This window comes from Xenopus laevis, chromosome 5L (genome assembly GCF_017654675.1).
Source record: "Xenopus laevis strain J_2021 chromosome 5L, Xenopus_laevis_v10.1, whole genome shotgun sequence".
NCBI classification, from domain to species: Eukaryota; Metazoa; Chordata; class Amphibia; order Anura; family Pipidae; genus Xenopus; species Xenopus laevis.
In genome coordinates this window covers 47,136,263-47,162,306 of record NC_054379.1, presented here as the reverse complement: position 1 = coordinate 47,162,306, position 26,044 = coordinate 47,136,263, and the positions used below count along the sequence as shown (strand labels likewise).

Genomic DNA, 26,044 nt, shown 5'->3' with positions numbered 1-26,044 from the left:
GACCATACACATAATTGCCATCTGTTTCAAATAGACCAGTTGCATAAATGCATTTACATCTTCCTATAGCCTGAAGGCCATTTTCGTTCTCTGCTCTCATGCTTTAAATGAAAGCAAAACAGGGCTGTAATTATACAAACTAGACATGTGCGTATTTTGGGAATGTAACATTACCTTCAATCAGATGATGCCTTTTTGATGCAATAGCCCAGCAAAAAATCATTTTCGGAAGATGGTATTATCGGTTAAATTACAAGAATGCTTGTACTGGAAATGGTAGAGACAGCAAGCTCTAATGATGCATTCAGCTCAACACAATGTGCACCCTTTTTCTCTTTCTAATAAATGGTGTTTCTCTGCAACAAGCTGCTGAACCAAGGTGACGATGGAATTACATTATTTCCTATATTACAACAATTGAGACATAATATCATGCATGCAATCATTCCAGCTAGGTTTAGGATTTGGCAAAATTTCAGCACCATTTGCAAGATTTCATTTCTCAATTTTCAGCAAACTGAATCTGAACCAAAAGGCACTAAGTCTGTTCATATGCAATTGCCCGTATGAAAAAGTTTGGGAACCCCTCTTAATTTATGTTTATCATTGGCTGAGCTTTCAAAGTAGCAACTTCCTTTAATATATAACATGCCTTATGGAAACAGTAGTGACATAAAGTTTATTGGATTAACAGAAAATATGCAATATGTATCATAACAAAATTATACAGATGCATACATTTGGCCACCACAACAGATATTACATCAATACTTAGTTGAGCCTCCTTTTGCAAATGTAACAATCTATAGCCTTTGATAAGTGTCTGGATTCTGGATGGCGGTATTTTTGACTATTCGCCCATACAAAATCTCTCCAGTTCAGTTAAATGTGATGGCTGCCGAGCATGGACAGTCTGTTTCAAATCATCCCATAGATTTTCGATGATATTCAAGTTGGGGGACTGTGACGGCCATTCCAGAATATTGTACTTCTCCCTCTGCATAAATGACTTTGTAGATTTCCAAGTGTGTTTAGGGTCATTGTCTTGTTGGAATATCCAACCCCTGCGTAACTTCAACTTTGTGACTGATGCTTGAACATTATCCTGAAGAATTTGTTGATATTGGGTTGAATTAATCCGACCCTCAACTTTAACAAGGTCCCCAGTCCCTGAACTAGTCACACAGCCCCACAGCATGATGGAACCTCCACCAAATTTGACAGTAGGTAGCAGGTGTTTTTCTTGGAATACGGTGTTCTTCTTCCGCCATGCAAATCGCTTTTTGTTATGACCAAATAACTGAATTTTTATCTCATCAGTCCAAAGCACTTTGTTCCAAAATGACTGTGACTTGTCTAAATGATCTTTTGCATAGAAGTGACTCTGTTTGTGGCGTGAGTGCAGAAAGGGCTTCTTTCTCATCATCCTGCCATACAGATGTTCTGAATTGTAGAACAATGTTCTTGCAGTTCTTTGGAGGTGATCTTTGGGTTGCCTGTAACTATTCTCACAATCCTCCGCATATGCCGCTTCTGTATTTTTTTTGGCCTGCCAGACCTGGGTTTTACAGCCACTGTGCCTGTGGCCTTCCATTTCTTGATTCCATTCCTTACAGTTGAAACTGACAGTTTAAATCTCTGAGATAGCTTTTTGTAGCCTTCCCCTAAACCATGATACTGAACAATCTTTGTTTTCAGATCTTTTGAGAGTTGCAAGGGTAAATTACAAGGGTGCCCTTATTTTTGCACAGCCAGTTTTTTACATTTGATTTAATTTCATACAACTAAATACTGCTTCTGTAAAAACACCCCAGTACACAGAGTTTCTGGGAAATGAAAGACATAAATTATTATGCAGGCTGAGAGGGATTCCCAAACTTTTTCATATGACTATATGTCTTTCTCTGTCCTGAATTATGAACCTCTCTTTAACTTGTACCCTATATATGGAAGAAAGCATGCACACCAGAGAACTCAGGTAAGCTCGGCAGTTAGGTGAAATATGAAAATGCTGCAGCATTATGCACTGGAAGGCAAAATACATAATACATAAGAACATTTTAGTTTAGGGATTAGTTGCTTTTTAATATTCCTCAGCACAAACGTGTTATTATCTACCAGCTATGCACAAGAACAGTTAAGAGTTTTGTTAATTCTGATTCAATGATGTTTTGTATGGGTGATAACGGTTTTAGTTCCTTAAATCCCTCAAGAAAATCGAAATCCCCATTAATCTTATGTTTAATTAACTGGCCTTTCCAATGAGCAAGAAACAATTTCTTTAAGTATCGAGAAATAGATCTGACATTCTGCATTAGGCAGCTTTAATACTGTTATAACTGAAAAGCCAGTTAATTTGTTTTCATTTTGTTTTAATATGATTTTCTACAGTTCTGTATTAATAGAGAATTAAGCTTCTACTCAATATATTCTTGCTATTTTCATTTCATCTGTCATTTTGCTATGGGGCCAAAAAAAAAAAACCTGCAGAAATGTGTAATTGATGGAAACACTACAAAAGGACATGGCTGGATAAATAAAACAGGAAAATATTGGTATCTGTGTGTCTGGGCAGTCAATTTAAATAAATACAGCTATGGGTTATCCAGAATGTTTGGGACCTGGGGTTTCCAGGATAAGGGATCTTTTTGTAATTTGGATTTTCATACCTTAAGTCTACAAAAAAGTCATTAAAACATTAATTAAAACAATAGGCTGGTTTTGCTTCCAATAAAGATCAATTATATCTTAGTTGTGATCAAGTAGAATCTACTGTTTTATTACAGAGAAAAAGGTAATCAGTTTAACAAATATGAATTATTTAGTTAAAATGGAGTCTAAGGGAGATGGCCTTTCTATAAGTTGGAGCTTACTGAATAATGGGTTTCCGGATAAGGATCCCATACCTGTACTGCCACCAGGATCTGTGGGTGGTCTGAGCAGCTACACATTTGTATGGGTGCTGTGTGAGCTGAATTTTGCTGTCTGATCAGTTATACATATGGGCACTAAACAATATTTATCAAAAAAGGCATCTGTCATGGCACTCGTGGTGAAGTTTATTATATGCCATTGTTACTATCACCTTACTTCAAAAAGCTTTTTAAACAAGAAAATGTTTTACAGTGTTGTTAGATCTCTGGTTGCTACTTCATTCTTTTGAAGCTTTTTGGTTACATGGGGTGGCCCAGTTTTTTGCATGCCACACGCTGCACATTTTCTACTCCCTGTGATTAGAATGTTATAAATCAGACATGAATTTGACCTGTAAAAACCAACTGGCAGCTGTCCAAAAAATACACAGCATCCTCAAATCAACTGCCCAGTTTTTGGACTCCAAGTTCTGCATTTTATTTCTCAGCGTGCTATTTGTGCATCTGTGCAAAAACTGAGAATAAGTTGATAAATGTATTGCACATGTGTGGTCTTACCGTGACAATATGTGCCATTAATTTGTTTGTACCCTTGAGGACATTCCATGATCTGCGAAGGTCCATTATGGTCTGCAAAAGAAGCAAAATAAACCAATTACATTTAAAAAAATATATATATATATACAATATATATATGTATGTATATATATATATATATATATATATATATATATATATATATATATATATATATATACACATATAAATGGTCCAGAACATAAGCATATATAAGCTCTCTATTTATGAAAAATAAATAAAAATTTAAGCCACACTTAGATACTTCCCCAAGATCTATTCTGGGTAATTAGTTTTTCCCTTGACTGCTTGTATGTTGGTATGAAATAAAGGCTGTAAACATTAGGGATGCACTGAATCCAGGATTCGGTTTGGGATTCGGCCAGAATTCAGCCTTTTTCAGCAGGATTTGGATTCGGCCGAATCCTTCTGCCTAACCGAATCCAAATCATAATTTGCATATGCAAATTAGTGTAGGGGAGGAAAATCGCGTGACGTTTTGTTACAAAACAAGGACTAAAAAAAGTATTCCCCTTCCCACCCCTAATTTGCATATGCAAATTAGGATTCAGAATCGGTTCGGTATTCGGGCGAATCTTTCGCGAAGGATTCGGGGGTTCGGCCAAATCCAAAATAGTGGATTCGGTGCATTTCTAGTAAATATTCTCACCAAGAAAAAAATTTAATAAAACGAATTGTCCATATCGAAATCCATAGAAAACTGGGGCACACAACGTACAAATACGAGACTGAATCAAAATGGCAAGTGAGCATGTGCGTGCTGGTTAACAGACTTTTACTCCAGCATCAAACTTAACCAGCCCTTAGAGGGAAAAAGCTCTGCAACAATTACCAGACATTTCCACAAAGACATACAGTATATCAGCATTATCCACATAGTCCCACAGGAACATGCTGAAGTTCAGGATAGATTAATAACACAAGTAAACACTTGCCAGACTATTTGGTCTATATGTGTATCCTGTTTTCTTTGCCTAACAGTGGGGATAGAAATGATGTTAGCGGAGAAAACAGGGGCTTATGGTCCTGGTGAGAAATTAACCTCCTAAATTCTAATAGTCCAATCCCTCCTTGTTTTGTTATTCTTAATCAAATTTGTGTCTGAAATGATACATAGTATCTCAACCAGTAGCAGTCCCAGCATGTGTCTCTATTCTCAGTTTATAAACCCCTACAGTCCTATGCTGCACTGTAATAGAAGAGTATGAAGTTTGAAAAACATGGCTGAAATAATAAAATAAGAAGTGTTTACAATTCATCTTCTGGCTTTGTCCCTCAACACCTTCCTCTGCCTCTCCCTTAGTGCATCTGCTTGACCTACTGTAGCTCTATGCACAGACATTATATATAAATACTGTATTCTTGTATAAAGCACCAATAATCAGCAGTCTGTGCCATTTCTACCCCTTATTAATAAGCTTGCCTTTCTTTTCCCAGCCAATTCCTTACTCTATGCTAATAATGCCCCCTCCAAAATTGCTTAGAATGTTATAAATCAGACTCCTGCAACCAAAACAGTAACCTATACACTTTGGGGCCCATTTACTTGTGAAGTGAAGGAATAGAATAAAAAAAACTTCAAATTTTGAATGTTTTTTTTGGCTACTTCGACCATCGAATGGGCTACTTCGACCTTCGACTTCAAATCGAACGATTCGAACTAAAAATCGTTCGACTATTCGACCATTCGATAGTCAAAGTACTGTCTCTTTAAAAAAAACTTCGACCCCCTAGTTCGCCACCTAAAAGCTACCGAAGTTAATGTTAGCCTATGGGGAAGGTCCCCATAGGCTTTGCAATCTTTTTTTGGTCGAAAAAAATCGTTCGATCGATGGATTAAAATGGATCGAATTGCGGTAAATCCTTAAGGTCACTATTAAAGACAACCTATTGACCAAACAATGCACATCAAGCAGTTCTATCTAAATTCTATCATGTGCCTCAATCTTAATAAATCATGTAGCCCTGTTCTAAAAGTACGCAAAAAAATGTTATCTATTTTTTTTGAAAATTCTGTGCCTTCACTGACATTTGACTGATTTGTTGTTGTTTCACTATTAAAGGCACAGTGGACAAAAGTTGTTTTTTTTCACAATTGCCAACTGTCCCTGGTAACCTGGTGCTTGCTAAGCTTAGTGCACACTATGGGGCCTTTTTATTAAACCTCGGTTTTTTTAGTCTAAGTTTTTAGGGGGACAACTCAAATTTTTCATCGAGAAAGCTGCTAAAAATCCAAATCCAAAAATACCCCATCTCAAACCTGTTGAGGTCATGTAGAAGTCAATGGCAGATGTCCCTGAAGTTGTTTCTCTACATCATGATCTGCACTGGATAATCCGAAAAGACGGGGTTTCCATCCGATAATCCAAAAAAATTGAACTTTTACAGAGAAAATTCGATAACATCGAGTTTTCGGAGTGTCAATTGTATGATACAAATTGACCCTCGATTTCAGAATCTCAGTTTTTTTCCTGGTTCTCATCAGCCAACTAACTACTCTCTTAAGGGTCCCACACTTTCCTGCTTAATTTTCTTTACTATTTACATATTTAAAAAAAATTATTTTGGATTAATTTTACTTTTCTCAATACCTTTCTACCTTTTTTTTTTTTTTACAGTATTTAAGAACCTGGTTGAATATTAAACATGTGAACTATGAAATTCATGCCCCGAGGCACAGCTGGGAAATGATTCTGTATCATATTCATACCTCAGAATTATTTTGTTAGTGTTTTACATGATTAATTTCTTCCGACAATGCCAGTACTCTAGGTGAATCGGGTCATGCTCGGTGATTCAGCTCCCTCCTCCACATTTTTCAAATGAGTTTGGCCATTGATTTCCCTATGATCACAATTGTGTGTTTGCATGATAATTCTTAATGGCCTAGAACAGGCAATTTTAAAGTATTTCTTTATCTGCCAGAATCTCCAACACCCAAATGCTGTGAATAATATCACAAACCGTTTGTTGAGACAAGTGTTTGGAAAACCCCTATGTTAGAATATTCCACATTAGACATGCCATGAATGTTATAGGGACGTAACAGACTAAAAATAAGGTGTGCATATCACAACACATGAAGTGATTGTGTCTTCTTCAGGGTATTTATCAGTCTGACATTTAACACTGCATGACTCAATCTCGTCAAACCCAAGACTTTTTTTTTAACTTATATGGAAACAGTGTTTCACTGTCTTTTCATAAAGAATTAGAAAGAAGGACAGCAAACATTGGCATAAGAGATAATTGTCCTTCAAGATCAATACAAATACCTTATCAAATCCTTCCACAAAGGTGACCTAAAACTTTATAAATGTTTAGTATGATGTTTAAAACATGTAAAGGGACTAGTAATGGACGAATTTGCGCCATTTCGCTTCGCTGAAAAATTCGCGAATTTAGTGTGAAATTCGCGAAACGGCGAAAAATTTGCGAAACGGTGCCGGCATCTCGTTTTTGACGCCGGCCCATTTTTGACGCTGGCGCCCGTTTTTGACGCCGGCGCCCGTTTTTTTTTCGACGCTGGCGAATTTTTGCCGCGAATTTTCGCAGGCTGGCGAATAAATTCGCCCATCACTAAAAGGGACACTATACTTACATGTATTATACATTTATATTTATCTAATGGGAACATTATTTATAATAGTGTTTCCATGTAACTTTTCCCCAAACTTCTTTGAAAATGGCTTTATAATTTAAACTTAAAACTAAGCTGATCCTTTCTCTCAACCTGGCTTGCAACAACCTCCCTTATCATTTTAGATATCCTATTGTATATAATTTCCCCACAAGAAGATCACACCAACCCCACATTGATATGATGCCCAGCTAATAGTGGGAGATCATTGTCATTACACAAGAATATTGATTTACTCAATAAAGCATGTGGGACAACCCCATCCAGAACAATGCCTAAACTGTGGACAAAGCCCTCAATATGAAGTCAGATAGATACAATTACACAGTCAGGACAAGCATTTAGCATTTTGCACCCGGTGATCCAAGACCAAAGTCAAGGGCCATAATACACTCCCTACATATGCAGTGAATCTGCTTTTACTGCCAAAGGACATAGCTTATTAAAACAGAAACCTCTTCCTTGATCATAGCTGAGAGTGAGTCAGTGCTCTCGGAATTTCTAGGATAACTATTGGTCTTATTTAGCTCATCTGTTTCTTGGAATGCAGTTGACACGGAAAGCCAACATCGTATTTAGTGCTGTCAGGAGACTGCAAGAGGCATGGAAAAAAACTGGCAGGTTTCTGTTTTTGACCCTCACTGAAGAGATTTGGGTGTAGCAAGGCGCTGCTCAAGCTGTTCTAAGCATGCAAGATATATTTTTGGTAAGAATTGTCAATATCCCTTATGATTACAAAAATGCTAGTTACATGTGTGAGCAATAAAAAGTAAGAATGGTTGGGTTACCCACATACAACCATGTTAATAGTTAAATTAAAGTTTATCTTAGCTCCATACATTTCTCTTGCTGTGAGCACCTTAATCACTAAATAAAAGAAGCCTTATCAACAAAGCTACTTCAATCTCATTCAGTAACTTCAGGTGCAGTGCTAATGCTAATGCTCCTATTGCTTCTATATATAAATGAGGTATGAGGAACAGCACAAACAGAGTTAAGTAAAAAAAAAACTGCAAAACTGTGCAATGGGATGTAAAAGTACACCATGTTCAATTTGCAATATTGTTATTGGTGCATCTTGTGAACAATTGGGTTTTAACTACTAATCAGTGTATAATTTTGCCCCAAAATTGTCAGACACAAACTTAACAGGACACAATTACCCTACATAACTGGTGAACAATGCTGCATTTTGGTAAATGCAGATTGCATTGATAATCCACATTTTGTGTTTTATCACAATGGCAACCCCTAGTGATGGGCAAATTTGCCCCGTTTTGCTTCCCTGAAAAAAATCGTGAATTTCCCGCAAAATTCATGAAACGGCGAAAAATTCACAAAACACAAATTTTCTTGCCTGTGTCAATTCTGACGGCCACATCAATTCTGATGCTCGCGTCAATTTTGCCACTGGCATTAAAGTCAATGAGCGCCCGAATAATGTTGACTTGTCAAAAAATTTGGGCTTGCGTCAAAGCCGTCACGCGTCAACATTATTCACAAACAAATTCACTGTGAATTCACAGCTGTCAGATTTATTCGCCCATCACCAGCAGCACCCCCTTAAAAGATCTATTGTATGCCAATGATATAGCTATTCTGAGCAAACTCACTTGTTTTTTTCGGGCATTTCATGCATTTGTTGAAGCCCCAGGATGTGCCAACTGTTCCACAGCATTCTTCTTGCTTTGAAAGCCCTGGAAGTGGTTTACCACACTGGAAAGTAAGATGAAAAGAACTTGTTAATATTTGAGTTGCTCATAAATGACTATACTAACTTTATTTGCATTAGAGACATGGTGGGTAAAATCGACTAAAGGCTGGAAACATTATTTGCATTGACCAAAGATATTGCTAAGGGTGTACTTAATATAAAATTTGTAATTGCAAATGTTTGCCAGACAAAAATACACCAAAGCCAGCCCTACCACTTGGCATTGAGCTTATTGACAAGACCTGTCACCACTGATACAGGCATTTATGCGACAGAAAATGCATTGTTTGGGCAAAAAAAAACACTGTATTATTGATAATAAGCTGTTGCCATTTGAAGCAAAGACAGGCAGAATGACTGGTTTTGCTTTGCACAAAAACATGAAGTAATTGAGGAACCCAGTATACCCCCCAAACAATGTAGATCTCTATTAAAAGATACTGAGCAAAACAGCTCATGTGTAAAACCCTGCTTCATGTAAATGAACCATTATCATAATAATATACTTTTTTAGTAGTATGTGCCATTGGGTAATCATAAATAGAAAATTGCCATTTTAAAAAATAAGGGCCGCCCCCTGAGATCGTACGATTCACTGTGCACACATACAAACCACATGTAAGGTCACATGAGCCAATTAACAGACAGAGTTCTGCCTTTTGCTTCCTCACTTCTTCCTGTTACAGTTAGTGTTGTAGTATTTCTGGTCAGGTGATCTCTGAGGCAGCACAGATAGAGTCACGAAATGGTGGTTCAAGGCAAGAGATGTAAAAGGGCAATAGTTATGTAAATATATATTCCAGTTTGGTAAGATTCTTTAATATGTCATTCAATTTGATATAAACTATCTGTTGCTTAAGTATTCATTTTGGGGGTATAGTTTTCCTTTAAGGCTAAAGGAGAAGGTAAGCTCCAATCGATGGGGGATGCCAAATGTTAGGGTATCTCTCAAGGATACCTGATACCCTGGACCGATACCCTGGAACACTGGCCCAGGGTATCAGGCAAGTGATTACAATGCTTGAGAGATGCTCACCATCAACTGGACATTTGGTTCTCCTTTAAATTTAAAGACAGGGTTCTTCAACTTCTTCATGTAGGTTTTAGTACTGGAAGTTATGGTAGAACAGCAACTGTAGCAGCTATTGTTGGGCATCCCTGGGTTAAACCTACTTCATAGGATGTTTGAAAAACTCAAGATGTAGGAGTTTACACTTGTGTATAAGATTCCATCGAGACAGATTTCTGTGTAAGCCAACATTTTGCTTGGAGTTCTATTTAAAAAGAACATGCATGGAAATATATCTACAATCCCTCTGTGTGCTTGCAGGTAATATAACAGCTGCCGCTACATTAATGTGTGTAGATTAAATTGGAGACAAAGAAACGCATGACAAAACAGCAAAAACTAATCAGCTTCAGTACAAAACCCAGAAGGAATTTGATCAACAGAAGTGCTTTTAATTACTTTTCTCATTGCAACTTCAGAAAACACTCCAAGGGATTTATTTTGTGTTGTAAGGAATTCTGGGGTAAGCAAACATGTCTTTGTCCAGCTGGGCAACATTTTGCCAAGCAGACAATAAACAGGAAATAAATCACAAACTGTAATGATCCTTTTCCTGAATTCCAACACTTTAATTTTATAGCACAAAAAAGATGCGACTGCAGAAAAAAATAATCAGATGAAATTTTGTAAATTATAATAGCTAAGTGTGAAAATGTTCTTATATTCATAATATTTTATTTGCATCAAATCATTGTAATGCTGAATATCACAGTTCTTGCCATGTATATAATAAAGCAGTTCTAGAGCTGTTGTAAAGCTGTTGTAGAGGTTTGACACCACCACAACTACTTGGCAAGGGAAATCCCTGAAAGCTCTTGTGACAGCGCTTTAAAATGGCCTCATTTACATGCACCCCATGCATCCAGGTCATAGCTGCACTCTTTCCCTTACTCCAAATTAAAAATCCAATGGGAGGTGCATCACTGTTTACTGCCTGCCACAGGGCAATCAGTTGGTACAGATCTCAATTTTACCCTGCGCCTGTGATCATTCCCTAACTTGTGTTTGTGAAGAACACGCATGGTAGGTGTGTACCTCCCCCATCCCGCCCCTCATAAATACAGCATTGCAGAGAGTGCATTGGAGCACAAAGATCATGGCAGGGTGCAAAATGTAAAAAACATGGCAGCTTAAGTTTTTGCACTTTGCACCCTGCACCATGCATCAGATGTTTCTGGATATGTGACAGTAACGTACACTGTGACACATGTTACTGTGTGCATTACTGTTTTTAAAAAAAGGGACAATTTCTGAGTAAAACTCCTCTCGCTATTAATAGAGTTTAGAGTTTTTTTCTTTGCTGTATGCACTGAATATGTCTGTGTGTGCACAGATCAGAATCATTACAATTTGATACGTGTGCTAGAGTACCATGTAAAGTGAACAGCATACTGATATACAACTGTTTCTTCTGAAGTCAGATATCAAGTTCAAAAGATATGCTAATAAAATCCACAAGTACTCTATAACTTCTAAACTATGAGATCATGACAACAGGATTCCAAACTAAAGCCTATATATGTCTTGGAAGAAAGCATCCAGATGTTCAACAGCAAATGTTACAGACATGCCGTACAATATATGATAAAGCAAAAGTTTGCATTTAAACATCGAGACTTGGGTTTTACCAGGTCCGGATTTACATAGCGGGCACCCATAGGCCCGCTTCCATCGCTTCCGTCTCCATCCCTTCACATGCACACATTTTCATCATCAGGTCAGGAGCACTGAGGATTGGTGCACCGGAAATTATTGTACTATTGCACAGCCCCAGAACTTCTGAACCAGGCCGCCCTAAGCCCTGTCCTTGGTGGCCTTTCCACAAATCCAGGCCTGGATTTTACACATTTAGCTACTAAATCAATGAAGAAAATCCTTAGACGTGCCATCTGAATCATCAATTACAAACTTGGGAAACTTGAATTTGAATCAAAACCCATGACAGTCAACATCTCTTTTTCTCTTCTTAGCAACTTTTAAGCTGTCCATAGACGCAAAGATCTGATCATACGAATCGAGGATTCAAACGATTTTCAGACTGTGTGTGGAGGGTCCTGACATTTTTCGTCTGGCGGAGATCGGTTGTTTGGTCGATCGGAAAGGTTATCAGATTTCTGTCGGCTGCCAATAATACATCTGCATGTATTGCCGATCGTCCGATTTTCAGTGGGAGACTGTCACTAGCTTTGTCGGACATAACTTTCGTACGATTGCTGTCAGGGGCAGAACATCGGCTGATCTGTTCTTTTCTACTTTATTTGATCGGAATGGTTAGTGGAAGGTCGGGAGATGGCGAAGTCCGACCGTACGATGATTCGTATGATCGTATCTTTGCGTCTATGGCCAGCTTTAGGCATATTGGAATATTGATCTTAAAAAATATATTTTCGCACAAATCACACCAATATATTCTGAATTGAATCGCTAGTCTTATTATTAATTGGAACATCATTACAGAAAGAGACCTGCATTCATTTGAATGGGTCTGGTCTTCTGCCTTTTTCAGCAGGAATTGGATTTGGCGGAATCCTTGTGCCTGGCCAAACCAAATCTGAATCCTAATGAGCATATGTAAATTAGGTGTGGGAAGGGAAATCACGTCACTAAACAAGGAAGTAAAAAAAATCTCTACTTTTTCCTTTTACAGCCTTTTATTTGCATATGCAAACTAGGATTCAGTATACAGCCAAATCTTTCACGAAGGATTCAGGGTTTCGCTTGAATCCCAAATAATGGATTTGGTGCATCCATAACTTGAGTCACACTTTTGATTAGTCACCAGTTAGATTTGCAAGCAACTTGTACTATAGGAATGTGTCTTCAGATGTCACTGGTTAAATAACTAGAATAGAGTTTGAGAATATAAGCAGTGTATACCAGGAAAAAATAACCTGAAAATACTTTCATTAGAGCAATATCATACTGCAATGACCCTCTCTGTCTCTCTGCCATTCAATTTTAGCATATGCTCTACTGTACCTAGTGGCAGAATACAGACTTCATTTAAAAATATTAATAAATTATGGAATGAATGTAAAAACATTTTTTTAATAAAAATATAATCTAAAATATATACTCTAAAAATAATCAGTTATTCTAAAATAGATAAATAATTATGAGACTATAATTCATCTATAAACCATATTCATTTTGTGGCCCAGCTCATTCTATATTAATCGAAAGACCATACGCCACTCATTTTTAAGGAATGTTTTCCAGTGGTTAATACAGTACAGCCATTTTGCTCCAAAATTGTTCCAGATTTCTCTTGACAAATACGACCTAGACGTTACCTACTTTATTTTTATATTTACAGTGCTAATAAAGCAAAAATCTTGAATTATACAAAATCACTTATTTGCATAAATCAATGCAGTAGTAACAGAAAAAAGTGAAATAGAAGATCATTCTTAGCAAGTGAGACAATTAATCAGTGAAAGCCTTTATCAAATTACAATATAGACAGTCCAGTGTTTTGTAAGGAAATACTGTTCGGTTGGGTCCTGGCACAGAGTCAATAATTGTCTCATAAAATGGGGCGAGATTTTTAAATACTTCCAGACTTTCTAATAGGAGCTGTTAGGATGCAGAATTTTTATTGGCACATTCAGGCCATTCTTTGCTAGTGAAACTCAGATTTCGTACATTAGAGCAATTATATCTGAATTGAGCTTGCACTGGTATTTGACACATCCTCTGATATTTCAAAGATTTGATTTTATCCAGGATCTTTAGAGATTGCAGCAATTGAAATGGAGCCACGCTGACTCTTGACATCTGTGTTTTTTTAACTATGTCAAGCCAAAACATGAATATATGAGACATTTTTAGGATTGTTCTTAATTTGTGTGAACATTTATTTTACAAATATATACATATTCATGTCTAAAATGGTGCTTTGGGGGAAAATGTATGTGTTTAAAATGTCAAACATTATTTTACAAGTTGCTTGCTTATAGAATTTGACAGTTTGATAGTATGCTACAGATGGCAATGGTTTAAAATTATTTCAGAAATAAAAAGGCGCACACAAGCCCAGCTACCAATTACATATTAGTAACTGCTCAACTAATTTCCATCCAAAATACAAAAATCCAGTGCAGAGTGAGGCATCAGGAGGAGCAGTAGCCCTGTCCCAAATGCTGTAGCTTCGCCCATGTCATTCAGAGGATCAAGCTAGAGTGCAGGAGGAAGAACGCCTTTGTGCCTTGCCCTGCCCTTCTTGGATTAAGACCTGCTTGTGTTAGGGGCATACTAGTGATCTGCGAGTCGAGAAATTCTCAACCCGCTACTGACCCTAGCCCGCCCCACTGTCACGAAATAGGTGGGGGCAAATCTATAAATTTAGGGACTAGAAGCCACCAATGCTAGGTCATGGATTCGGGTTGAGCTCTTCTCTTGCTCTCCCTGCCCACGACAGAAGATTTTGTGCAGGAGCCGGCCCAAACCTATGAGTAAACCCGCAGGTCCCATGGGTTCAGGCCCGGTTTGCACATCACTAGGGCATACTGCAGGTCTCTGCGCTCCAAAAGGGAAATAAAACCTCATTGTACCATTTTAAAAACCACAAATAACTAGTTTCACTAATTAATCTCTTTTATGTATTTAGATATTTTTAGATATTTTACAAAAGCTCCTTCTATGATCTGGGTGCAGGCAGATCCCACAAAAATATAATAAGATGGTCATTCATAATGAAAACCACATTTTTGAAACAACAGGCCACTACATCTACAAATTAGAATTTGGTTCAAAGTTTAAAAGCCAAAAGCCTTTATTCTTCTTCATGAAGTCAATATTCTGTTCTACTTTAAAGGAGAAGGAAAGCTACTGAGGCATTTTATTGCCAATAGATTAGCTGCAATAGTGCAAGCTAAAATGCTATATTTATTCTGCAGAATGCTTTCCCATACCTGAGTAAACAGCTCTAGAAATTCTCTGTTTGTTTAGTATAGGAGCTGCAGTATTAATGTGGTGTGACATCACTTCCTGCCTGAGTCTCTCCCTGTTCTGGGCTCAGATTACAGTAGAGAAGGGAGGGGTGGGGGGAGAGGAGCAAACTGGGCATGCTCTTGCCCAGGGCAATGAGGTTTAAGATGAAGGCAGGAAGTCTGATACAGAAGCCCATGTGAACACAATATAAGGAAAGAAATGCAGTGTTTCTTTTGACAGGGGACTCAGAACAACATTAATTTGGGGGTTTACTGGTGTATTTATAGAGACCTTTCTGATAAGGCTTACTTAGTTTAAACCTTTCCTTCTCCTTTAAAGATAGGAAATCACAATTATTATTAATATTTTGTGTTGATTTTACACAGTTAGGGGCAGATTTACTAAGCTCAAGTTAATGTTTCGAATGTCAAAAAGATCATATTTCAAAGTAAATTTTTGGGTACTTCGACCATCGAATAGGCTATATTCGACTTCGATTTGAACGATTTGAAGTAAAAATCATTCTACTATTCGACCATTCGATAATTGAAGTACTGTCTCTTTAAAAAAACTTCGACTTCATACTTCGCCAAATTGAAGCTACCGAAGTGCAATGTTAGCCTATGGGGACCTTCCACAGCACTTTTTTAGGTTTTTTTTGTCTAATAAAAATCTGAACGAGTTTTATTTGTTTGAAATTTGTTGAAAATTTGTTGAAAAAACGTTGAATTCAATATTCGAAGTTTTTTAATTCGATGGCCGATTTTCAACGTTTTTTGTACTTTGAAATTTGACCCTTACTAAATCTGCCCCTAATTGATACTGAGCTAATTCAAGCTTTCCTAGCTGATCAATTAGAATTGGACTGATTAGCCTATAATGATTTCTGTTCAGTCTGCCCCTCATTTTTTTGTTTTATTTTCATTTGGCTTATTCTGGCTTGTTTCTGACCAGTAGAAAACCAGTCATTTATGGATAATATCTGACACTAATATAGAGTACTAACATACAGTATAAATGTACTCCTTTATAATCCTCAAAATAATCTTATCCAAGAGGCTCAGGTGCTAAAGCACTAATAGCGCACGGGTATTCACTTAACAAGGACTTTTTTCTACACCATGTACTTTGCACCAGAACACCATAAAACAGGTTGTAAGGACAGGGACCCATTGTGTCCTGCCACGATGTTACTCCTTAAATTTTATATTCTGTAAGGGGTTAGGGTGCGGAGACCTGTTGCAGCGCTTACAAAACAGAATACAGTCTGCAAAGTGCAAAAAAAATGCCCGTTTACAGCCTTTTCTTGGACTTTGCACACTGCTTTCTATTATGTAAATGACCCCTACTGTGTTTATTAGTAGAGTGAATTATGTTAAGAATGTCTGCCCTCAGTTCCAGGTGTGACTAATATATAGAAAGCACATCCATATATACTTATTGTTTTTGAAATTATAGAATATGTTTAGAGAACAGATGGTAACTTGTATGCCCATGTATGCATTGTATTCTAACAGAGATTTGGATTATGGATCTGCTTAGTACATATTTGCTGATATTCAGATAACTCGGGGGATTTGCATTATCATCATCATTTATTTATATCACAGCGGCAAGTAATTTAAGTTTAGTTTACGTTTATTAATAATAAGGGTTACAAAATAAAACTTAGACCAGAGGGCCCTGCTCACAAGGGTTTACAATCTAGAGGATTTTAAGACTCATGATCCTGGGGTCTATGGAAAAGTCATAGAGGTCTAATCTTTGCATGACTTTTTTCTTGTATACAATGCTGTTCTAAAGATTATGACAAAAAAAGCAGAACTGCGTTGTTTTTGTTCAGATTATGGATTAGATTCAATTCAGAGAGAAAAGCGTTTATCATGTGAAAAATCATGGACAAGATGCAATTCAATTCAGAAAAACTTATTTCATGGTTTATCTCGTAAAAAAACTCTATTGAAGTCTATGGGAAAAAACTGGAACTGAATTTGGAGAAAAGTTTTAAACCATGAGATAACTTTTTCTCACTCAATTGAATCTAGCCCTATGTCTCAAATTGTAGAACACGACCTCAGATAAATTCCAGACAGTGAACAGTACAGGGTTAAAAACAGTACTTAAACCACAAATCAGCTGTACAGACTGATGGTAATTGAAAATAGACATTTTAGTTACTTATTTCTAGTAATGTCAGCTGTCTGCAGCATTCATATTATATGGGGAAACAAAGCTCAAAGTCACAAGCATTACATACTGGTATGTGTTGTTTTGTGTGGCTTAAAGCGATACTGACATCAGAAAATAACCTTTTTCATTATCTATCATAACATTGTCTTAGAATGCTATTTATAATTTTGCCATAAAAGTATTTGCCCGATGCTTTTACATTACCTTTCTTAATATCTATGAGGGGGCTGCCATATCTGTGCAGCAGTAGTCCATTAGCATTAGAAATTCTAACTGACAGGCAGGGCTGTATTTATATTAAGGCCCCCGAGTGCCTGTGCCTAGGGCAGCGCAGATTTGGGAGTGGCCCTCGGGGGGGTGCCTATTTTTTTTTTTTTTAACCGCCACACCCTCCGCCATGGATTTCCATAGGAAATCTGGTGATGGAGCTGAGGAGGTGAAGGGTAGAGGGGCCGAGGTAGCACACGGAAGTGACATCACATGCATGGCGCATTGACGTCACTTCCACTGCATACAGCGCATGACGTCAGCGCACACAACGTAAGGGTGGGTTTAGGTCCGATGCCTAGGCAAAAAAGTCAGGTTTAGGAACTTCAAGTGACAATTACTTACAAAAGCAGAACTATCAGTGAAAAACAATCAACATGACCTATAGGTAACTTTTGATGTAGAAAAATATGTATTGTCAGTATCACTTTAAACTTTCAAGACCTCATCCTTTAAGATGTGCACCAATATGAAAACACAAGTGTCAAATCTGTATCATACAAAATGGTTATTTCCAGATGCTTCCCAACATCCAAATATTTAATTACACGTGGTCATACTGTCTTGTCTTGCATGTCTTCACATTTGTCTCCATATGTTCTTGACCTTCTCCTGTGTTCCTCTGAGCATCGCCACCCACATTCACTGTGATCTCAATTTTGAAATAGTTATTTCTTGTTTCTTATTACCTTCGCAATCTATTCCTGAACTCCTCCAAAAGGCATTTTACCCTGGCCTCTTCAAAACTAAACCAAGGGCTTATCTTTTGGAGCAGAAGTTACATCAGCCATTGCCTAGGCAAGACACTTACTGAAACCCCTTTAATTTTCTAGACATTTATGTATAATTTGATTAGGAGATAATTAGGAGTCAACCGGAGTACCAGGAAAAAACCCTCTCAAGAACAGGGAGAACAGGTGTCTAGCACTCCAGTTCTGCAATGCAGTGATGACCATAGGCATAATCCAAAGAGACAAGTGAAACACATAATTAGCGACACAATTCTAGTATAAGAATTTCAGAAAGCTTTTCTGATGAATAAGCAGTTTCTTTAAAATCCTTGTAATTTGTTAAAAATTTTGATCTGCCTGGCTCATGTATCCGGGGAAAATGTGAAGTTTTAGTTGCTAAGGAGAAATAAGTTCAGTCTTTGCACTGGACACCAGAATTGCCTTATACTCTTATGCTGATCATAAAATATCAACCTTGCATCAAGAACTGTGGACTCTTTAATTATAAAAATGAACCAAAGACAGGAAAAAATTACCTTGGCCCCTAAAACACTACATAGTTTCAACCGAAAAAATATTATTCCTTACCTGTGAGCCCATGGTCTCTTGGAAACAGCGCCCAAGTTGATTTTTGGTTGAGATTGGATACACATTTGGAATAGATTGCTGGTGGGGATATGTGTTGTGGGGTAATTGATGTTTCTGGGTACTGTGGTAAGAGAATTGTGCCTGGCCTATCTGGCTGTCCTTCTTCTGTGTAGATGAGGAATGCTCAATCCTAGACACTTGATGGAACTGTACAGAGGCTTCTGGAGGGTGCTTCACATGGATGTTCACCATATTTGGAGGAAAATTAACTATTAAAACATAATGGATAAAAACATTATTTTATATGGAAGTCCCTAGTGGGGCTATAAAGAAGAAACAATAAAGACTGTCCAGGTCTAGCATCCCAAAAGACCCCCTCCAGTGTGGAGTATTGCTGAGTTCTGTTAAGGGGGCCTCCTAAAGATATATGGACTAGATATCAGCATATGGAACTGTTGAAATCCTCTTACCAGACAGAGTTTAAGAACAGTGACTTTACCAGGCCCAGATTTGTGGCGAGGCCACATAGGCCCGGGCCTAGGGCGTCAAAAAATAAGGGTTGCATGCCGCCCAGCCGCATTATGGGGACATGTGCGTCCCCATTCAATTACACCAGCTGCGCCGGCGCTTTTTCGCCAGCGCGCTGGGAAGGGGAAGTGTAGACGGGCGCTAGGACCGTGCTGCCGCCTGGTCGGCAAACAAATCCGGCGCTGGACTTTACTAAAGGTCAACAAAGTTATATCCAAAGATATGTGTCCCCAGGCATTTCATTAGTAAAAAATATATTTATTTAAAGTTGCATTAAAAAGTTTAGATACATACTGACCCCACATGGTCCACCTGTGGACCGTGTGGGGTCAGTATGTATCTAAACTTTTTAATGATATAACTTTGTTTATGCTGATTGCCTGTGAACTGGGGCAAGTCCCTTTGGTTTGGGATACATAGAAATCAGGTGTGGATTCCCAACTAAATAATGACATTTACTAAAGGTCTGCCCATGTCTAGCATCCCATAAGACCCCCTCCAGTGTGCTGTATTGCTGAGTTTTGTTAAGGGGGCCTTCTTAAGACATATGCACTAGTTATCGGCATATGGAACTGTTGAAATCATCTTACCAGACGATTTTAAGAACAGTGACTTTACTAAAGGTGTTGTGCAACAATTAGATGGGTCATACTACACTAATTTATGTATGTCAACCCCTAGTTGTTAAGCCACTTATCTGGATAAACCTGCACACATATACAGGTATTTTGTGATTCTTATATTTACCTAATTGCTCATTTACGGTTTTTTGTCATTATGATAATTGTCTATAAAGAAAGTTATATCATTTTATGGTTCATGGGAATTTTATTAAAAATATATGTACATGATTTAAGGGTGCCCTCTGTTGTACCCTTTTTTTACCCATATGAACCAATCATATGTTTTAGTTAAGTATTTTGACAAAACACTTGCATTCTACATATATAATAACATCAACAAACAATATTTATTTTTAATAGGACATGTACAATATAAAACATCAACAAACAATATTTATTTTTAATGGGACATCTAATACGCATACCTTTAATTCCTTGTTGACCAGTCACAGTGAGGGGTAATGTGTGAGTAGAATGAATAACTTGTGATCCTGTAGCCTTCTGGGCTGGCTGTTGATGTGGGTATTGTTTTTGCAAGCCATTTTGCAGTGGGATCTGACACAGCTTTCCGGTAAAGTTAGGTGGGCAATGGCATTTATCTCGAGCAGTACATTGGCCTCCATTCATGCAAGGTAAATGGCAAATCACTGGAATGGTAAATTAAAATGTTACATTAGGATTTGTTCTGCACTACTCCACATATATTGATCAATGCTGTGCATCAGACTTGATTTTTGTGAATGTGTCCATGATTGATGAGGTTAGCCCTAAGAGACTTAGGGGCCCATTTACTCAAATTTAAATTTTTCCATGAATCTCTAAAAATGTTTGGTTTTCTAATTTTTTTTAAAAAGCTCTATAAATTCAAGATTTATGAAGCAAGAAAAACACAAAAACCTCTAATACAAAACTTTGCCAGGTACAAGTTGTTAATGTCCTTTAGAACTCAATAAGAGCTACGCTGATCCTATTGGACCACTGTAACTAAATTTAGACTTTTAGAGGTTTTTTCGTTTTTCTCTGCTAGGAACGTCTCCAAGGTTTTTGCGGTATTAGTATTTTTGTAATTTTCAGTTCGTACTTTTTCTGATTTTTTAATAAATCTCACAATTTTCGTCGTTTTTGAGTTTGTGTGTTTAGTCATGGTTTCAAATACCATTAAAATCACTAAAATCCGACCTTTGATAAATAGGCCCCTTATTTGAAATGACAAATTCCATCATCCAAAGTTTGTGGTACCAAGATCAGCACACATGCAGAACACTGCGTATATCTAAAGCAAGCATATTTAGTTACAGCAGTATAGTGCAGACTACAGCCACCAACACCATTATTCAGAGCTTTTGGTAAGAAGCTGTAGTTCATCAGATGGAGGAACCCAGACTGAACATCCTTGATTTAAAGTTACTAAACTAGATAGTTCATTGGAACACTTAGGGGCAGATTCACTAAGGGTCGAATTTCGAAGTTAAAAATACTTCGAAATTCGACCCTCGAATTGAAATCCTTCGACTTCGAATATCGAAGTCGAAGGATTTAGCGCTAAACGTTCGTTCGATCGATCGAAGGATTTTTCGAACGATTCGAAGGATTTTAATCCAACGATCGAAGGAAAATCCTTCGATCAAAAAAAGTTTAGCAAGCCTATGGGGACGTTCCCCATAGGCTAACATTGACTTCGGTAGGTTTTATCTGCCGAAGTAGGGGGTCGAAGTTTTTTTTAAAGGGAAAGTACTTCGACTATCGAATGGTCGAATAGTCAAACGATTTTTCGTTCGATTCGTTCGATTTCGTTCGAATTCGAACGAATTTAACCAATTCGATGGTCGAAGTACCCAAAAAATACTTCGAAATTCGAATTTTTTTCATTCGAATCCTTCACTCGAGCTTAGTGAATCGGCCCCTTATTAGTGCTGTCTGTTATATTGTGCCAGCATAATATGCTATATAACTAAAGGATGATAATAATTTGTTCAAATAATTTGCTGCCACAATGGACCACACATTCTAATTTCCCTACCACAGAAACACAAACACACTAGAGCCAATTTTATCAGGCCCAAACCCCCCTAGACATAGTAAATAGTATAGTATAGTAAATATGTAGACAATGGTTTTATTGGACACACATCTTGCAATAGTCAGAATTAAAGTCAAACTCACACAAGACAGCAATGGTATCCACTGTGCCACCCACACAAAATAGGTTTTACAGCACCCTTTTATAGTTATATTATTGTCCTAAAATCACACCATTATGGTTGTTATTCCTGTGTTATGAATTTATTTTGGCAGAATATCAGTATAAAGAAATCCACTGCTAAAGAGGAAACCTTGGGTTTCTGTAAAGCTGCCCTGAAACGTTCAGGCTAAATGGACAAAGATACCAAAAATACAGAGCATATTTAGACTTCCTTAAAATTGATGCCAATACGAACTCAACATAAACCATGTGCCAGACTTTCAAAACAATGAATATTCCAACACAAAGGTAGATTGGTATTGTAAGAATTTGCAGCTAACAGGGTCTGTAGAGATGGAGAAAAGATATTTAAATTTTTGACTGATCTTTAATGGAAAAATTGTAACGCATGCCAGCCCTTCTATATTCTGAGTTTTCATCTCTAGTAATAACATTAGTATCAAACAACATATTACTCTGTGCCTAGAGAAATAGAACACTAGTTCAATGCAAATCCTGTTATGGGGTCTCAATAGACCTCTGCCATTTTATATGATAATAACACCGCAAATGCGAAATGGGTTTTGATTAAATAAGGATCTGAGGGATTCTCTGTCTATTTCTTATGTCTCCCTCCCCTACACAAAGATGCACAGGTTGCGGAAACAGTAGGTCAAGAGCATGAAAACCAACATCAAGTGGCAAATGGGCTTACACTCTCGACTGAGAAGTAAAAGTCATAGAAGAGAAAAAAAGAATTCTCATTACAACACATTCAAGCCAGGCAAGGGGACACTTCATAGACAATTTCTCATAGTTGCAGCAGTAAGCCCCAAAGGCAAAGTATGAAAATGACAGGTGAGAAAAGAGACTGAAGAGGGAGAGAAACAGAGGGGAAATGAATAGGAATATTCTGTGTATGAAAAAACTCCTAAAGATAAATATATGAGAAAAACTTGCTGACAGGACTAGAAAAAAAAAGGAGGAATGGAAAAAACAAATGTAGACATGACCAATGGAGATGACACTGGTTAACATAAGAAAAAGAAGGGGAGGGTGAAGGTGGAATGATGGAAAGATGGAACAATAGAAAGAATAAAATGAAGAAGCCTACGAGATAACTTAACAGTAGAAAGTGATTGGGAAGATGTGTAGTTTAGGAATAATGTAAGACTGACTGAGCAAATAACTAGCAACTGCAAATGTACTTTGTAATAAAAGCAAATATATAGCAATACTGTAATATCAAAATGAAGGTCAATAAGTACAGGTATGGGACCTGTTATCTAGAATGTTTGGGACTGGGGTTTTCTGGATAACGGATATTTCTGTAATTTAGATCTTCTGCTAGAAAATCATGCATACAATAAACAAACCCAATAAGTTGGTTTTGCTTCCAATAAGGATTCATTATATCTTAGTATGGATCAAGTACAAGGTACTGTTTTATTATTACAGAGAAAAAGGAAATCATTTTTAAAAATTTGGATTATTTGGATAAAATGGAGTCTAACGTGTTTCCGGGTAATGGGTTTCTGGATAACGGATCCCATACCTGTACACAAATCTAGAAAATGATCATAACTTTTTTCCTTCTTTGCTTCGTTTGTCCTCTCCAATTCTAGCTCATCACAATTCTACTAGGTAGCTGCCATGTTCAGTAGCTAAATGTAAGCATATGGAATAAATGAGAACTTTAATAGTTATAACTCACATAACCCATACAAATGTATTCAATTATTTTATATCCTAAAATCATTTGAGTGTATCTTGCAATAGGCAGTCATAATGAATCTGTGCAGTAGACTGTAACATGCAGTTTTACAACAGAAAAAACCCCAGAATATCTGGGGACATGGGTACCTATAAAAGCAAATTAAATATTGCATTTCTCAGTCAGCTAAAATAAGTTATAAATATGAAGCTGGGAATCCTGCTGTTCTCAGCATCTCTTTCTAAGTGCTTTGGATAGAATACCAACATTCCACATAGACTTCCTCAGCAACAGAAAAAAATCATTTTTAGCACCACTGTGAAATAAGGAATGTAGCATATTTATTCCAGTTGGCAGAAAGTCTTTTTTTAACTAGTGATGTGAATATCCTGATACTATTCTAATATTTAAGATAATACAATATTAGAAGAGTTCAGTATCTCTTTCAACTCTCCAGCCCAATTAATTGCCCCTGATCCCGCTACAGCACAACAAGTGGAACCTGTTGTAGATATGGGTCTATCAATAAAGGAAAGCAGTGTTTTGAGTTGCACTGGCAAACAAAAGTAGTTTAGAATGTTTCAAGCCACATTTTTTTTACTGCTTTTATGGTAACCTTGATTTCTCTTAAAGACTGTCAAACAATTTGAAACTGTATTACAGGTATGGGACCTGTTATCCAGAATGCTTGGAACCTGGGATTTTCCAGATAATGGAAGTTTCCGTAATTCATACCTTAAGGGCAGAGACAGACGAGAAGATTCGGGGAGATTTAATCTCCCCAAACTGCCTCCCTGCCGGCTAGAATTTATATCACCAGCGGATAGCACTCGGAGCGCTTTGTTTTCCGAAGCCTCGCGAGGAAACTTCTAGTCTACTTGAAAATCACGTAAGCATGAAACAAACCCAGTAGGTTGGTTTTCCTTCCAATAAGAATGAATTATACCTTAGTTTAGACTAAGTTCAAGGTACTGTTTTATTATTACAGAAAATAAGGAAATCATTATTTGGATAAAATTAAGTCTATGGGAGACGGCCTTTCTGAGCTTTCTGGATAACAGATCCCATACCTGTACGTGACTGCTGAAAGCACCATAGAATATAGTCCCATCAAGACCACTCCACTGATCTCTATAAAATGAGGCAAATTTTCCAGAGCTACTTCGTGTAATTTAGAAGGGTGTGCCTATCTAATTAACAAATTTCAAAGCTTCCTAGTGTTCCAGCCTCTGTGAGGCGGTTTACCTGTGTTGGACGCCACTGCCCATTAACCTGAACCTCCAAAACGTGTAAGAATGGAGGGTAATACAGGCTTGGTGGGGTAACAAGAATGCACTATATTTACCTTTTCCTATAAATTTTTCTCTATTTTCAAATGCCCCTTAAGGTGGCCATAGAAGCAAAGATCCGCTCGTTTGGCGATGTCAAATCTTTCCCCGATATGCTATTAAAAAGCATGGCTATATCGGGGGTAATCTGAACATTCAGCCATATGGCTGAACGATCCCATTACGATGTGCAATGGGCTCCGGCGGGATTGGTCGGGTTAAAATCAAACCTGTCCGATCGACCAAACGACCGATCTCATCGATCGAATCATCGATTCGTACAATAGGATCTGTGCGTCTATGGCCAGCTTTACTCTTCTAATGATGCTGGCTGTTTACTTTAGCTTGCATGGAACTTTCCAAAGTATCCAGTCTCAGGTATCCTTGTTTTAAGGGCCAAGTATAAAACTTACCCCCTGGACAGAAGAGCAGAGAGCTTCAAAATAGGACGCACAGTGAAAAACAGTAATAAAGGCGTTTTTACCTTCTATTCAACTTCTTCTACATCACTGGCAGCAAGGAACTGACAGTCATTGACAAAGAACAGAATGGAAGATCTGCAAAGTGTCAGGGAGGTAAGAATACGCAGGGGCATAACTAGATGTTACTGGGCCCCACAGCAAGTTCATAACATATCCAAAGGTTGTCCTGTTTTACCAATATTTATCTAAATTGTTTATGAATTAGAGCCTCATGGGACCCCTATACGTCCTGGGCCACCCTGCAGCCGCAGGGTCTCCTTCTTCTATAGTTACGCCCCTGAGAATACGTACAAATATTTTACCTCCTGCCATTATCTTCCCAAAGTCTTTTCTGGCCTTCCATTAAGACCTCATGTCAATCAGTCCTCATAAACTAACTGAGGCATAGAAATATGACAAGGTTTCACCAGAGACCAGAAACAAAATGTTCCTCTTCCACTTTTATTTTAATGACATTAAAGTGCAACATGAGAATTAGCAGAATGTAATGACAGGTGCAAGGGTTATTTGTGAATTTATTTTCAGAAATGGGTGCTCCAGAATAACACTGTTAACTGTTAAGATGCAGGTGGAATAGGAGGTGAAA

At 37.6% G+C, this 26,044-nt stretch overlaps 1 protein-coding gene across 9 annotated transcripts in view; it reads right to left on the bottom strand.

Annotated features, from left to right (window-relative positions):
- The window catches only part of ltbp1.L (latent transforming growth factor beta binding protein 1 L homeolog), a 231,990-nt gene that overhangs the window by 82,767 nt on the left and 123,179 nt on the right, over positions 1-26,044 (bottom strand). For all 9 annotated transcript variants that reach the window (XM_041562719.1, XM_018263016.2, XM_018263020.2 and 6 more), the window contains 4 exons: positions 20,178-20,399; positions 18,602-18,870; positions 8,724-8,826; positions 3,432-3,503 (listed from right to left, as the gene is read on the bottom strand). In XM_041562719.1, coding sequence (XP_041418653.1) covers positions 3,432-3,503; positions 8,724-8,826; positions 18,602-18,870; positions 20,178-20,399 — 666 coding nt within the window. The remainder of the gene's footprint in view (positions 1-3,431; positions 3,504-8,723; positions 8,827-18,601; positions 18,871-20,177; positions 20,400-26,044) is intronic.